Source organism: Watersipora subatra, chromosome 1 (assembly GCF_963576615.1).
Source record: "Watersipora subatra chromosome 1, tzWatSuba1.1, whole genome shotgun sequence".
Taxonomy (NCBI): Eukaryota; Metazoa; Bryozoa; class Gymnolaemata; order Cheilostomatida; family Watersiporidae; genus Watersipora; species Watersipora subatra.
In genome coordinates, this window is record NC_088708.1 from 38,476,690 (window position 1) to 38,494,410 (window position 17,721).

The following is a 17,721-nucleotide window of genomic DNA, read 5'->3' on the forward strand; positions in this document are numbered from 1 at the left end:
TACATAGATAAAAGGGATCGATTGGCGCAGGTGTCACAGCGTCAGTCTACCGATCTGAATGTTGGAGCATCGTGGAGAAATATCTTTCATCTAGACCTTGACTCCTGGATACAGATAGATGACGAACAGGTAGACACTGCTCTTTTTATAATAAAAAAATATTTCTTTTTTGCTTGATTGTAGACGCATAAATTATTTGTTATTAGTTTTACTTTGCAGAATAGGCTTGGCTGTCTAAAATTACAAACAAGATGTCGAAATCTGTGTTTCCCATAAACCTATTGTAAAATTATGGCAATCGTAGTATATAAAACCAGTGAAATTCATTTGATCAAAAAAGGAGAAAAGTTGTTGATGCAAGCTAATAGTACTGCAGTTACGGTACAGCTTACAAATGAAAAAAGTTAAGTATCGTTTTTTCCTTTTTGTAAGGCCAAAAGGGTGAGTTTGGAAAGATCTTGGAATGGATTAGGCAATTTACATGTATTTTACTGTTCGTATAATGTAAAATACCTGTAACGTAAATGTTCCTGGAATGGATTATTTACATTGTAGGAGCGCCTACTGTATTACCATAGCAAGGAAGTCAAACATCAGCGAAGTTAAATTGCAAAAATATTAGCAAAATCAAATGATGTTTATAATGACATGTGTTTGCTTAGTATGTTCGTTGACAGGTTCAATTTGATCAAATCCCATGAAAAATACAGAAATAAGAGTTCCAACAGCTTAGTGAATGATTTAATCCAATTGTAATGTGACTCATTTTTTAACGATATGCCGATTCCGTCGCACAAAAGGAACGACTATACGCATAAATATACCCTAATCGCCTACATTTCTTCAGCATTGCTTGACTGTGTCATTCAAATGTATTCTTTTTTGAACAATTTAGTATGCAATGACACTTACCCTCTGATGACCCTCAAACAAGCTCACTCCGGTATTGACAGCAGCAGTGGCTGTTTGGGTTGTCGAACGCTTTGTTGACTTAATCGGCTCCTCGTCTTTGCGGGCATTCAGCAGCGTTTGTATTTGCTGTTGCAAAGCTTTCAACTGAGCATCTTGCTGTCGCAGTATTTCCTCAATCTCTGGTGGGACTGGCACTACTTGCCTTTGAGCAAGAGGCGAAGTACAAGACTCGCAGCCACAGCTTGTCTGTCCAGGCAAGCTGATAGGAGAGACACCCATCTGATAAGATGACAATACTTAATATTAGTAAACTTAAACAATTGTTACATTGTAGAATTGCATGAGAGATTTCCTATGATGTATTAATTATTAATGGCAGAGTCATCACAGATAAAAATCACAAAATAATTGTCTTCTCGATTAAAGAGAATTGTCTTTTCTTTTGCTCGTAACATTAAAACAAGAGGAGACAACTTCCTTGGCCGAATCATAACATCATTTATTAAACTATGATAAAATTAATGTTTAGCTAGCAGGTCTATTGAATCTTAAACATAAACCTATGTATATCACTATAATATGTATACAATACTACCATACACTATACACATATCTATGTATATGTATACAATACTACCATATACTATATATATATATATATATATATATATATATATATATATATATCAGTATACTATGTATACAAGACTAGTATATACTATACACATATCTATGTATATCACTATACTATGTATACAATACTACCATACACTATACACATATCTATGTATATGTATACAATACTACCATATACTATATATATATATATATATATATATATATATATATATCAGTATACTATGTATACAAGACTAGTATATACTATACACATATCTATGTATATCACTATACTATGTATACAATACTACCGTATACTATATATCTATGTACATCAGTATACTATGTATACAATAATATCATACACTATATATATATATATATATATATCTATGTATATCAGTATACTATGTATACAATACTACATATACTATATATATTAATATACTGTATACATTACTACCATACACTATATATATAATATATACATATATATATAATTTATATATATATATATATATACAATACTACCATATGGTATATAAATATATTATGTATACAATACTACCATACACTATGCATATCTATGTATACCATATACTATCTTTATATATATTGTTCAAAGAAGGTTGTATGTATGTACGCGTGTCCAGCTATAGCTATTAAAATCTTGGAATCGATATTCCGCTTTTGATGGATTTGAACTCACAGAGATTGTTACCGCATGTTTAAAATCCGGGCACTCTACCACTGAACCATACAGGGTGTAATGATGTAAGATGATACCATATAGCAGTATGCGCATGCTGTTTTATATTGTGCGTTTCATGTTCTCAACTCGAGTTGCCGAACTCGAGTTGCTGTTCAAAGAACTTGGGCTGGGTTTTTGATGAACTCGAGTTGTGTTACGCAAAACTAACCCGCGTTTGTAAAAAAAAAGCCAAGTGAGTAATTGAGGTGTCTCATTTACAGAACCGCATTCGCGCATATTATATAAAATTTAATAATTGATTAATAATAATTTAAATATATATATACATATTTAAATTATATATATTGGCGATATTTGCGCATATTTATTTATATAAATATAAAGAGACAAAAACAATTGTAGAATGTAAAAAGCAAACTAAAAACAATCTATGTGGGGGCCGGGCCACTTCTTTTTCAAATGAAAAAATGAGTTCTCTTTCTAGAACCTGACAAGAAACTGAATGAACACCGAAAAGGAACAAACATAAACGTTATGTCAAGGACGTTTAATGATGCACAAAAAAAATTCCATATAAAAAATATAGCTAAAAAAAATGAAATGATGAGTTGTTTAGTATGGCGCCTTACAGTTACAGTGCCTCTCGTTCCATTTTCTCAAGCCGAGTTGTTGAGCTCGAGTTGCTGTTGAAAGAACTCGGCCTGGGTTTCTGATGAAATCGAGTTATACAACTCGAGTTATATTTACAAACTCGAATTTGTAAATATAACTGGGTTTATCAACTCGAGTTGCAAACTCGAGACACTCTAATTCGCCATTAGTTCTAGTTTTACAGTACATACATACATAGTTTAATTTCTATTAGCTAACGGGTGCCTATTGATGTACCATTGTTAATATGACCAGATCTACGATTATGCTACGGTAATACCAATATATTGTACCTTACTTTTGCAAACTCAAGTTTGTAAATATAACTCGGCTTATCAACTCAAGTTGCCAACTCGAGGCACTGTAAGGCGACATAGTTTTAGCATTGCGCCCACGCGCTTCGATGCCCCTGTTAAGAAATATTTTTCCTAAGGTTCAATTACTATATCTGGGGTCAAAGCCAATTTTTCTCAAGCAGACAATTATATTATCTCCGTGGGAAGAGTCTCGACATTCTCTCTACAACAGTACGACATCTCATTTTAACATGTGTACCAGTATCGAGAGGTACCACCATAGAGTTATCTCCCCCTAAAGTGATAACTGCGCCTTCAACAACACAAGCGTGTCCGGTGCCAACAAGGAGCGTTTAAGCCACGCCTACTTTTTTGTGCTACCCTAGGACACTTATATTTCGCTAGTATTTAGTTTCGTGAGTAGCTCACAGAGTAAAATTTCGAAGCAACTTAATTTCACAGCTCTGATGAGTGCGAAAATATAGTGATGTGAAAATAAATGCAGTGGAACAAACATAATTATATTTCTCAGGTTCGGTTCACCAATAAAAAAATTCAATTTGCGACTAGTTTGTAATTGTGAACCGCAGGTAGAATGGTGTGGGCAAGGTCGATAATGCAATTTGATCGCTTGCTGCCATTTGTTTCTTGGACTATCAACAGGCCAGTTTTCACTGGGGCAGCTGGCCGGCTGAGCCGCCCCAACTTTTTGCGAATTTTTTACGGTAAGTACAGTCCAACTCGAAAAACTCGCCCTCAGATAAAATGTAACATTTCATCTCAAACACAAGGTCAACTCAAACAGATTTGTTTGGTCAGTTCCAACGCAATGATAAATTCCTTCAGATAACTCGACCTCAACATCCTTTATTCGAAAAGTTATTTGCCCAACGGCCATGGACGCGGTTTTTATTGCTGTAGAATGTCACTTTATTCCAAGCCATAGAGACAAACATCAACTTCTAGTAGTTCTTAGGCATCATTATTATCATCATCAGAGCCAAAATATTTTTGTTAACAACTTTTATAAAGGTTTGCAATCACCCGCTTGGCCATGTCCCATCGAAAGCGTAAAAGCCTCCGAATGAACTTAAAATAAAATCCGCAAAATTGATCTTTGTTAAAACGCTCAAAAGGAAAAGATGTTTTTTTTTTCGGAGCGTATTAACTGCGGTCATGTTATGCCTATTTTAATTTAAAAACGTCTCGTCAGTCACATCACTTAAAACAAAACAAATCTAAAAAAATTACAAGTTATTGAAGAGGTGTCAGTGGTGAATCCAAACCTTTCCAGAGCCATGCTGCTTGTGTAGTACTGCGAGTGTCAGTGCATGTGTCTTATTTTCTTTCAACACACGGTGCTCACTGCATTGATTGATGTCCCTAGTAAACGATAACGCTAACTAATGCATGTGCATTGACATCAAATTCCTATCATTATAAATCATTCCTAATGGGAAAATAATCCTAAATAATTGCAAAATAATAACGTAATAAATTTTGAGTCAAATTATTTTGTCGGTTTATATTTTAACGATGCTATAGTGGTCGTTAAAAACGTTAAAATAAATGTCGTTATAAAATTCAATTATACAGTATCAATGAACAAAGCTATTTAGTTTCGCTTTTTCGCTCGTTTGTTATGATAGTTTAGTTTCGCACATGAAACTTTCGCGAGAGGATGACACCGCGAAAACGCGAAAGTTAGATGCCGCGAATACATAAGTGTCCTAGGGTAGTCAATCGTAGTGATTGACAGAACAATAACATCAGCCATGAGAATGATCATGAATTTCCACAGTTAAGATAGTAATTATTGCTCATATTAAAGAAATGATGATTATAGTTTATTACTCTAATATATGCTTATTATTTAAAGCAATTCAATGCCTACATGCCTTGCAAAGGCACTGAATAGATGGTGTTAAGTAAGTGTGTTAATGTAATCAGTTACTCCAATGATATACAGCCCCAACACATGGGGGCTGTATATCATTGGTTACTCATAGATAAGATACACGTAGATAGTCATACTGGGGTTGCATGACATTGGTGTGATGGGAAACTAATCGACTGCCATCAACTGAAAGTATTGACATCGTATGGTGATAGAGTGATTCATTGACACCACAGTCCACAAACAGCCCTTGCATGTAATGTCATATTAGATTTCAAAACATACCTATCAGTCAAATACATAGACTAGCTTGAAGCAAAGATGTCTACTAGTTAGTGGACATCTTTGCTTGATGTAAACAAGCAAAAAGTTTGAAAGTGGCAAATGTTGAGAGTAGCAAATGTTATTATATGTTAAATAAAAATAAATTATACTTAATTATACTAAATTATAATTATTTAAAAATAAAATAGACCTTTTTATTACTTTATTTATTAAATAATTTTTTATTTTAATCATAGCTAAACAGATTATATTTAGCCATTACTTGCTAATTATTTCACATTTACATTTAAACACATTTGCAGTTTCATTTTTCTTCCTAATTCATTTCAACAAAAAACTTCTTTCATGATATGAAGTATAAAAGTTGTAGTTGTTTGAAAAAGCTTGAAAACATCTACAGTTGTTTTTATTTTCTCTCTTCTCGTCGTTTATTTCAATTACACAAAACACTTCTCACGATATGTAGTTTGAAAGTTAAAGTGGCAAATGTTGTTATCTGTTAAATAAAAATAAATTATACTTAATTATACTGAACTATAATTATACAAAAATAAAATAGACTTTTTTATTACTTTATTTATTTAATAATTTTTCATTGTAATCATAGCTAAACAGATTATATTTATTTCCCTACTTCATTTCCATATTATTTCTATTTTCATAACATTTCCATAATTCATTTCCATATTATTTCCGTTTCTATAACATTTCCATAATTCATTTCCAGAATTCATTTCCATATTATTTCCATTTACATAACATTTCCATAATTCATTTCCATATTATTTCCATTTCCATAACCTTTCCATAATTCATTTCTATATTACTTCCATTTTCATAATTTATTTCCATATTAATTCCATTTCCATAACATTTCCATAATTCATTTCCATATTATTTCCATTTCCATAACATTTCCATAATTCATTCCATATTACTTCCATTTCCATAATTTATTTCCATATTAATTCCATTTCCATAACATTTCCATAATTCATTTCCATTTCCAAAACATTTCCATATTATTTCCACGTCCACAACATTTCCATAATTCATTTCCATAATTCATTTCCATATTATTTCCAATTCCATAACATTTCTATATTATTTCCATTTCCATATTTCTAAAATAAAATTTCCATATGCATTTCCCTAAAATTATGGAAATATTTATGTTTATGGATATGGAAAAGTAAACATGTCCATAATTATATGTTTAGCGATTCCTGGTAGGTATTGAATTGCTTTAAATAATAAGCATATATTAGAGTGATAAACTATAATCATCATTTCTTTAATATGAGCATTAATTACTATCTTAACTGGAAATTCATGATCCTTGTTTAGTCCTTCTCATGGCTGATGTTATTGATCTAGTCAATCACTACGACTGACTAGCACAAAAAAGGGGTGTGGCCTAAACGCTTCTTGTTGGCGCCGGAAACGCTCGTGTAGTTATCACTCTAGGGAGAGTAGTTATCACTCTAGGGGGAGATAACTCTATGGGTACCACTATCGAGGGCCACCAGTATCGAGAGGTACCCCTATCGAGAGGTACCAGTATCGAGAGGTACCACTATCGAGAGGTACCTCTATCGAGAGGTACCAGTATTGAGCAGTACCAGTATCGAGAGGTACCAGTATCAAGAGGTACTACTATCGAGAGGTACTACTATCGAGGGCTACCAGTATCGAGAGGTACCAGTATCGAGAGGTATTACTATCGAGAGGTACCAGTATCGAGAGGTACCAGTATTGAGCAGTACCAGTATCGAGAGGTACCAGTATCGAGAGGTACTACTATCGAGAGGTACTACTATCGAAAGGTACCACTATCGAGAGGTACCAATATCGAGAGGTACCACTATCGAGAGCTACCGGTGTCAAGAGGTACCAGAATCGAGAGGTACCAGTATTGAGAGGTACCAATATCGAGAGGTACCAATATCGAGAGGTACCAGTATCGAGAGGTACCAGTATCGAGAGGTACCAGTATCGAGAGGTAGCAATATCGAGAGGTACCAGTATCGGAGAGGTACCAATATCGAGAGGTACCAATATCGAAGAGGTACCAGTATCAGAGAGGTACCAGTATCGAGAGGTACCAATATTGAGAGGTACCAATGTCGAGAGGTATCAGTATTGAGAGGTACCAGTATTGGAGAGGTACCAGTATTGGAGAGGTACCAGTATCGAGAGGTACCAGTATCAAGAGGTACCAATATCGAGAGGTACCATTATCGAGATGTATCAATATCGAGAGGTACCAGTATCGGAGAGGTACCAGTATCGGAGAGGTACCAACATTGGAGAGGTACCAATATCGAGAGGTACCAATATCGAGAGGTACCAGTATCAGAGAGGTACCAGTATCGAGAGGTACCAATATCGAGAGGTACCAATATCGAGAGGTATCAATATCGAGAGGTACCAGTATTGAGCAGTACCAGTATCGAGAGGTACCAGTATCGAGAGGTACCAGTATCGAGAGGTACCAGTATCGAGAGGTACCAGTATCGAGAGGTACCAGTATCGAGAGGTACCAGTATCGAGCGGTACCGGTATCGAGAGGTACCGGTATCGAGAGGTACCGGTATCGAGAGGTACCGGTATCGAGAGGTACCGGTATCGAGAGGTACCGGTATCGAGAGGTACCGGTATCGAGAGGTACCGGTATCGAGAGGTACCGGTATCGAGAGGTACCGGTATCGAGAGGTACCGGTATCGAGAGGTACCGGTATCGAGAGGTACCGGTATCGAGAGGTACCGGTATCGAGAGGTACCGGTATCGAGAGGTACCGGTATCGAGAGGTACCAGTATTGAGCAGTACCAGTATTGAGAGGTACCAGTATCGAGAGGTACCAGTATCGAGAGGTACCAGTATCGAGAGCTACCAGTATCGAGAGGTACCAGTATCGAGAGCTACCACTATCGAGAGGTACCACTATCGAGAGGTACCATTATTGTCATATTCAAAATTTTGATGGATAGCTTCTGGTGGAACAGTAACCGATTTATACACTATACATATCTATGTATATAAATATATTATGTATATAATAGTACCATACACTATACATATCTTTGTATATCAATATACTATGTATACAATACTACCATACACTATACGTATCTATGTGTATCACTATATTATGTATACAATACTACCACACACTATACGTATCTATGTAACTAAAATGAGCACAACAAATGTTCATAATCACTGTTGTTACAAGGAGAGCTTGGCAGCACACTAGCTCAGTACTCCTCACTGGCTAGAGGCTGCTATGTGAAGTAAAATGTTTTTTAAAAATTTCTAGGCACAATTCGGCATGTGAGATCGTGCTTAGAAAGAATTATCAAGTGATTCACTGTTCTCCCAACAGAATGGGAGAACAGTGAATCACTTGAGCCATTTGAGAGTGAAAAATGGAGTTTACCATTACTGTTTCAGCTAAAAAGTGCTCTAGTTGATGCCAGCCATGTTTTTCACTTATATTCAAAACTAGCTGTGCCACCCGTCGTTGCCCGTGTAATAGAAGAGTCTTTGGACAGAAAATTGATTTGTATTTAACATATAACAACATTTGCCATTCTAACTTTCAAAGTACATATCATGAGAGAAGTGTGTCGTGTAGTTGAAATAAATTAAGAGAAAAATAAAAACAACCGTAAAGGTTTTAAAACTGTCAAACAACTGTACCTTTCAAGCTAGTAGCCTGGCATGGAAAACTCCACTAAGCTAGTTAATAAGGTTAGGCTTCCAATGACGGTAAGCCATGACTTTGAGTCTGTATTGTTGTACAGCTCAGCTGTTCTAATAATAGCTATAGCCAAATTTCCAACAGACGGACTTTGAGAAATATATCTACAGTCAAACATGGATAACTCGAACTTCAAGGGACCGAGCAAAAATGTTCGAATTATCAGAGCATTCAAGTTATCAGAGCACTGTCACAAGTCCATATATTTACTTATTTATTAGTAGATACATGTACATATACAAACTATAATATAAATCAAAAGCACAAATGGCTTGTTTCAAATTAAATGCTTCTAATGTAAAGTTTAAAACGTTTTCATGAAAAAGTATAGAGATTTTTCTATCACTTGAGATTGGTTTGTTGTTTGAGGTGATGTTATTGCCAGGACGTTTTTCAGATTGACATTGGCAAAACTTGATCGTTGTTGAAATGCTCAAAAGAAAAGACTTTTTTTTTCTTTTGGAGTTTTACCCACGATCAATTTTGCCGTTTTTTCTTGAAGTTTATGCAGATTACCTTACTTTACCTGGGATTCGTTAAGAGCAACACTCCGAGGCAGTTCAATTAGAAGTTTTACGAGGTTTTACGGTACATTCTATATCACTCACGCTTTTTTAATAGATACTTATTGAATGTACACACGTATTCTGTGTTTAGGTCAAACGATGAATAGTTTTTTGTAACTCAGACAACGTATACGTTTAATTACAACAGTTTTTAAGACGTTTTAAACATTCAACATTCCGACGTTGATTCAACACGGAATCAACATCGGAAAACTATTCATCACGGGCTAGCCGGGTCACGCACTCAAACATTTTCGCCACGCACATACAAAACAAAAACAACATGCGATTTTTGTTTTGTATGTGCGTGGCGAAAATCCTTGCGCGCGTGACCCGGCTAGCCCGTGTTATTCATCGTATCGCAGTATAAATCAAATTTCACCAAACTTTTAGAAAAGTCGTTGACAAAAATATTTTGCCGATGGTGGTAATAACGACGCTTATGAATTACGAAAAGATGAAGTCTACCTCTATGGCTTTGAATAAAGTGATTTTCTAAAGCGATAACAACCGTTTCGGTAGCCGTTGGGCAAAAAAACAGTTCGAATTAACAGTGTTGAGTTCGAGTTATCTATAGCAATTTATCATTACGTGGGAACGGACCAAAGGAAATGTTCGAATTAACCATGTGTTCGAGCTATCCGTGGATGAGTTATCCATGTTTGACTGTATATATATATATATATATATATATATATATATATATATATATATATAGATTGAAAGATTAGATTCTCAAATCACAGCCTGATGTGTCATTATTATTCATTCATGATGCTCAACAGTTTCCAATCAAGCCATCAACTTTCGGTAAACTTCAAGGAAATATATTAAGCTAAAAGGCCATAAATCGATTCTGGTACTAACTACTTTTTTGCAGCATAGCACAGATCTGATAAGTGCTCACCCCTTCAAAGCCAGACGATGATGTAGCACTACTTTGACATGCCAGAGGCCTGTCAAAGCTGCTGCTGCTCACAACAGGCCTCGGACTCAGTAACTTCTGTACATTAGCTGTTATCACCGTGAGTGAATCCCTAACCGGAGCATTCCCGGGTGAGTCACATTTACCATCATAAGCTCCACACGTATGACAGCCTGGTGCAGTTCTCAAAGAGTCACTGCACTGACACTTGATATTGTGATGATGACAAGTATAGCAAGGTGCTGTGAGGAGTGTCTGCGGAATGTGATGATGATTGGAGATGCATGTGGCAACAGGTGGCTGAGTGGCAACATGCAGAAGCCTGTTGACACCCTGACTAGCTTGTGACTGTTGAAAAAGAGAGCTGTTCTGTGGAAGGAAATCTGCTGACGGTGTCAGCTGGTGAACAGTTTTGTCATACATAGTTGCATCATCGGCAGCATTCCCTGATTGTCGAAACGTTATCTGAAAAAAGAAAGACTTACCTGCCTAAAATATGCTTAAAATATTGACTGAAACAGAAACTACGAACAACATAAACAGAAAGCATTGTTTTCTCCACTTGCGTATCTTAGTAAGTTCTGTTCAATTTATATTTAGTCATAAAACTTACCTTTCTAGCAACACTTCCTTCATGATTGCTGATAGATGAGGCTGTAGTCAAAACTGGAAGTGAAACAGCGGGAAAGGAAACGGATGGGTCAATGCAAGGAAAATTGTCTCTGGTCTGGTTGTTATCATCAGCGATCTGGTGAGTAAACTTTACATCCACTAAGTTGTCAGGTGAGAGCCTTTCGGGTTGAGATGCCCTTAGTGGGCTACATTCATCTAGCAGAGAGACCTCGGGTACTGTTAATGTGACTATGTCTTTCTGCAAAATGAGCAGGTGTGTGAATGAAGATGCAAATATTTCTAGATTGTTAATAGTATAACGGCTGATTTATTGCAAACAGAAAATGAATACCAGCACTAATAGAGAAAGCGAAAGATTTTCCAGTTAGGACAAGCTAGAGAAGGAAGACTTACATGAGATTGATTAGGAATGGGTGAGGACCATGGAAGACTGTCATCAGTCATTTGACATTCAGTCGCTCTGGTCAAGGGCAACCTAGTGGAGAGGACGAAACACAAGATTACCTCATACAATCAAAAATGAATACACGATGTTGGATATTATCGAATAGGTCGGGCATAGTATTCATAGAAGTAGAATGTATGTATGGCTAGAGGATGACACAACTGAACTATAGGCATACTTGTTCTCTTTGTCAGACTGAAAGGATTTCTGGAGAAGCCTAGCAAAGTCAAGACCTCTTACACTAGTCAGATCCTGATGGTCAGTCTTTACAGACAGCAGACCACTTCTCTTTCCGGCTACATCCTGTCAAATCAATGATGACACTATAAACACTAAGAAAAACTTGGAAGGTACTAAAGTTCAAAAATATAGTCCAGCTTTTGAAAAATGATATCTCTTGTGCATGACTAGCAATTTAATAAATTACTATATTATATGCAAGCTGAAGCTTCATTCTAAACACATCTATTGAAATAATTATCACACAGTTCAAGGTACATTTAAGTTAGTAATGTGATTCTATAAAACACTTGAACAAAATTTTTAAAGTGCATTTTCTATTCTGAAACCGTTTTTGTGAGTTGTCTCACCTTGATAACTATGATAAATTCAAGCGCGTATGTTGGACGTGTAGTTTTAAATGCTAAGGTAGGTTAAAACCAGAGTAAAGTTTGAAGCCTTTAGGCAATGTTAACAAATCTTTGAGGACTTCAATGTGTTTTTTCATGTTATCGACAGAAATGTCAGGTTATACTCAGCATATCGTTCAAACTCATCATTCGGATTGCTTGACACTGTCACAAATCCCAAGTACGCCCTGACAGCATTTCCTTGCTAACACAAAGCTGGCACACTCTCTTGTCTTACCACCTTTGTATTTAGCTTAAAAACTGGCTCTTCAAAGCATGGTATTCTCTCGTGATCATCAGCTGATTATTTTGTCTATCTATGGGTCTGTATGTTGGTCTATCGGTGTTTCTACCTGCCATTCTGCATTTGATGAGAACCTGATAGACAGGACATAGCAGTAATCCTTGAGGTAGACAGGATCTAGCAGTAATCCTTGAGGAGGTGGACAGGATCTAGCAGTAATCCTTGAGGAGGTGGACAGGACCTAGTAGTAATCTTGAGGTGGACAGGATCTAGCAGCAATCCTTGAGGAGGTGAACAGGACCTAGTAGTAATCTTGAGGTAGACAGGATCTAGCAGTAATCCTTGAGGAGGTGGACAGGACCTAGTAGTAATCTTGAGGTAGACAGGATCTAGCAGCAATCCTTGAGGAGGTGGACAGGATCTAGCAGTAATCCTTGAAGAGGTGGACAGGATCTAGCAGTGATCGTCGTTTAGGTGGACTGGATTTGGCAGTAATCCTTGAGGAGGTGGACAGGACCTAGCAGTAATTATTGAGGAGGTGGACAGGACCTAGCAGTAATTATTGAAGTGGACAGGACCGAGCAGTAATCCTTGAGGTGGACAGGATCTAGCAGTAATCCTTGAGGTGGACAGGATCTATCAGTAATCCTTGAGGTTGACAGGATCTATCAGTAATCCTTGAGGTGAACAGGATCTAGCCGTAATCCTTGAGGTGGAAAGGATCTAGCAGTAATCCGTGAGGAGGTGGACAGGATCCAGCAGTAATCTTTGACCTGGCCAGGATCTAGCAGTAATCCTTGAGGTGGACAGGATCCAGCAGTAATCTTTGAGGTGGACAAGATTCAGCAGTAATCCTTGAGGTGGACAGGATCTAGCAGTAATCCTTGAGGTGGACAGGACCTAGCAGTAATCCTTGAGGTGGACAGGATCTAGCAGTAATCCTTGAGGTGGACAGGATCTAGCAGTAATCCTTGAGGTGGACAGGACTTAGCAGTAATCCTTGAGGAGGTGGACCACAGGGTGAGCAGTGAAAGGATTGGGAAGGTGGACCGGACTAACTTTTATCCTCTCGTGTCTTTAGCCATCTTTGCAAGACACGTACAAATATTTCTTTAATCAAGATTAATCTTTAAAGGTTGACTTGCAATAAAATTCACATTACAGTTATTTGGTATCAAAAGATTCATCATGTCTTACTCTGCTGTGTTGTAGGTGCAATATGCGTGGTCATGTGATTACAAGTTCTTAAAAGCTCAAAAACGAACAGTTGATCGCCGCCATCACGAAACTGCTGTAGATTAGAATCTCGTTCCAAGATTAGACTCTCTTTCCAAAACGACTCAAATGGGACGTAGCTGAACAAGATGGCTTCTGTTTACACTTTCATGCAACCTCATTCGTCGAAATATTTTCACAAATATACTTCACGCATTCAATAAAACCGTGTCTATTGTCCTCACGCGTCTATTTCATTATCATTGTAATAATGTCATTTTGAACACTGATATCTCAAAACTTACCATAAATATTCGTTTAATTTTTTAACCTTAACTCGAAGAAGTGCATATCATCTTCTCATAAACATGACGAGCCTGTTGGTCACCTAAAATAGTCGAAAAATGCTGCAGAAATTATTCGCGCTGTTTGGCAGGAAGTATGGGTCACATGATCAGATTACGACCAGACGATTAGACCAAGCCGAAACAAAACTGTAAAGTAGCGAGCATCTATATTTGATACGGGCTTTTCGGTAAAACCCGAAGTGTTTGTCATAAACTAGTGCTACGAGAAGTTTTACATTAAGCCTTTTATTGGCCTTTCAATTCAGGTGAGAACATCACATGACAAAACAATAACAATAATCACAATAAACAATCACATTTTCACACATTTTGCACCAACAACACAACAGAGTAAGACATGGTGAATCTTTTGATACCAAATAACTGTAATGTGAATTTTGTTACAAGTCAACCTTTAATGATTAAGATTTACGAAATCTTCAGTCATTTTCCTAAAAATGGATTTCTATACAAAACTTTTATGAAGAATGAGAAATTTATTATGACGAGCGCTGGAAAAGCCAGCTGCACAAACAAAACATTCTCTACGTGTGTTCATGTGAAAACAAGGACATTTGTAAAAGAAACAGCATTTGTAACATATTTTTTTTACATTTTGTTCCAATGAGGTGTTCCAACATGGCAACATTCCCCTGAGACAATGCTTACAAGAACTCCATAATGACGTGTGCTGTTGGTACATTGTTTGCATGAGTTTTATGTAAACCAGGTGTTACATACATTTAGCTGTTGGTCCATTGTTTGCATAAGTTTTATATAAACCAGGTGTTACATACATTTAGCTGTTGGTACATTGTTTGCATGAGTTTTATGTAAACCACGTGTTATATTCATTTAGCTGTTGGTACATTGTTTGCATGAGTTTTATGTAAACCAGGTGTTACATACATTTAGCTGTTGGTACATTGTTTGCATGAGTTTTATGTAAACCACGTGTTACATACATTTAGCTGTTGGTACATTGTTTGCATGAGTTTTATGTAAACCAGGTGTTACATACATTTAGCTGTTGGTACATTGTTTGCATGAGTTTTATGTAAACCACGTGTTACATACATTTAGCTGTTGGTACATTGTTTGCATGAGTTTTATGTAAACCATGTGTTACATACATTTAGCTGTTGGTACATTGTTTGCATGAGTTTTATGTAAACCACAAGTAACATGCATTTAGCTTTGTTTTGTATTATCTTTCTTACTATTCACAAGGTTAAATTTCACCGCACAACAAGAATATACCTTGTCCATAGAGAACCCTTGGCCTCCACAGACTAGCTTGTAGTTAAGAGAAGACGAATCAGGCGTGCAATCAAAGTACTGCGCTGATGACATCAATGGACTCTTGTGTATGAGAAGGAAGGGCTCTAGAGGTTTGGGAACTCGATCACGCACCTGTGTCGTGTGCATGTAGCGAATGCAGCAGGCCCAGATGTATGGGTGGTTGATGAGTTCAACACCACTCACCCAGCTTATGAAAACAGAAAACTGATAAAGGCACTAAATTACATAAAATAATTAAACCCTGAGCTTTAGACACAAGATTGAATGCACGAACTTGACAGCGCTTTCAGAAACTAATTTAAAATTATTCCAGTGTATTGCTCAACAAAGAACATCTACTTTGTTGTCTCCGGTAAAATGAAGTGATTTGATTTGATTTGCGCTTTAAGATATGATAACCATTTAATTTTTCTCTCAAAAATTAAACAAATGGTTTGGGGAGCCTTCCTTCTAGTCAAATCCGAACTTTCTGAAGTAGTAACCATATATTAACCATAGACTAACCGGAAGCAGACTATGTTCTGTTTTGCAACAGAGTTTCGACAAGTCCCAAGTATGTACAAGAACCGATCTAAAGACACTACTTGAGGGTATGTTTAAATAGAGGACTCACATGCCGATTATTGGTAGAGTGAGAACTTTGGGATCGGACTCAAGAAGAAAGATGACTTTTCTGTACTGGTCCATGGTCAAGTATCTAAAAATCCAGTAAGCGATAAAAATTACAGGCTTGCCCTTGTGTTGAGATGAACAGTTGCAAAATAATTATAGTTACATACGTCTGCAACTCTCAACTCCTGGTCGCAAAGAAAAGGACAATGTTCTAGATTTGTGGCCTTTTAGAAAGATGAGATGATCACATATAGGGGTTTTCGGCTGCCTAAGTGGTCTGATGCAAAAAGGTCTCTGGCTTAGAAAGCCAGTTGCTGCCTAAACGGTCAGCAGCAGCCTAGATGGTTAGCTGCTGCCTAGATGGTCAGCTGCTCCCTGGATGGTCAGCTGGAAGGTCAACTGCTGCCTAAATGGTCAGCTGCAAGGTTTTCTGCTGTCTAAACAAACTTACCTACTGCCTAGATGGTTAGATGCAAGGCTACCTGATGCGTAAATGGTCATTTAGTAGATTATCTACAGGCTACTGCGATTAGTCAATTCTGCCCATCCTATATAGACAATTACATACCAGCACATAAATGCTCTAGCCCAAAGCGATGCATCTACGCATGCATGTGGATGCGATACCTACAAGGGGTGCATCTACACCTACATGTGGACGCTATATTCCCAAAGGGTGTATCAACACCTACATGTGGACGCTATACTCACAAGGGGTGTATCAACGCCTACATGTGGATGCTATACTCACAAGGGGCACATCAACACCTACATGTGGACGCTATACTCACAAGGGGTGTATCAACACCTACATGTGGACGCTATACTCACAAGGGGTGTATCAACACCTACATGTGGATGCTATACTCACAAGGAATACATCAACATCTACATGTGGACGCTATACTCACAAGGGGTACATCAACACCTACATGTGGACGCTATACTCACAAGGGGTGTATCAACACCTACATGTGGATGCTATACTCACAAGGAGTACATCAACATCTACATGTGGACGCTTTACTCACAAGGGGTACATCAACACCTACATGTGGATGCTATACCCACAAGGGGCGCATCAACACCTACATGTGGATGCTATACTAACAAGGGGTGTATCAACACCTACATGTAGATGCTATACTCACAAGGAGTACATCAACACCTACATGTGGACGCTATACTCACAAGGAGTACATCAACACCTACATGTGGACGCTATACTCACAAGGGGTGTATTTACACCTGCATGGAAAAGAGTCATCATCATGGTGTCCTCTGTCACAAGTACAAAACTACCTCACACTAAACAGCTAACAATTGAAGGTAGTAAGAGTAAGGGCACCATAAAAAAACTTCAAATAATACGTAATTATGAAAATAATGCTGCCAAAATGGTATTGAAAACAAACAAAATTGAACAACATTTTTAAAATATGTCTAACTAAACTTGTAAAGTCCTTCCAGTTTACCTAATGTATGTCAACTACAGGCAGTCAAGTATAGTAACATAGTGATAAACAGACGAGCACAATAATGTAAATTGTTATTTCACAGCATAGCCTTCAGTAAATATTCTCATAGTCAGGCTTCATGCCATATCCACATTGTGATCACGAACATACCATATCCCCATTGTGATCACGAACATGCCATATCCACAT

At 37.2% G+C, this 17,721-nt stretch overlaps 1 protein-coding gene across 1 annotated transcript in view; it reads right to left on the reverse strand.

Moving 5' to 3' along the window:
- Positions 1-17,721, reverse strand: part of LOC137401982 (SCL-interrupting locus protein homolog) — a 28,069-nt gene that overhangs the window by 5,143 nt on the left and 5,205 nt on the right. Inside the window, exons 5-11 of the mRNA XM_068088454.1 lie at positions 16,056-16,139; positions 15,401-15,629; positions 11,884-12,008; positions 11,654-11,735; positions 11,241-11,498; positions 10,610-11,092; positions 913-1,191 (exon numbers count right to left, since the gene is read on the reverse strand). Coding sequence (XP_067944555.1) covers positions 913-1,191; positions 10,610-11,092; positions 11,241-11,498; positions 11,654-11,735; positions 11,884-12,008; positions 15,401-15,629; positions 16,056-16,139 — 1,540 coding nt within the window. The remainder of the gene's footprint in view (positions 1-912; positions 1,192-10,609; positions 11,093-11,240; positions 11,499-11,653; positions 11,736-11,883; positions 12,009-15,400; positions 15,630-16,055; positions 16,140-17,721) is intronic.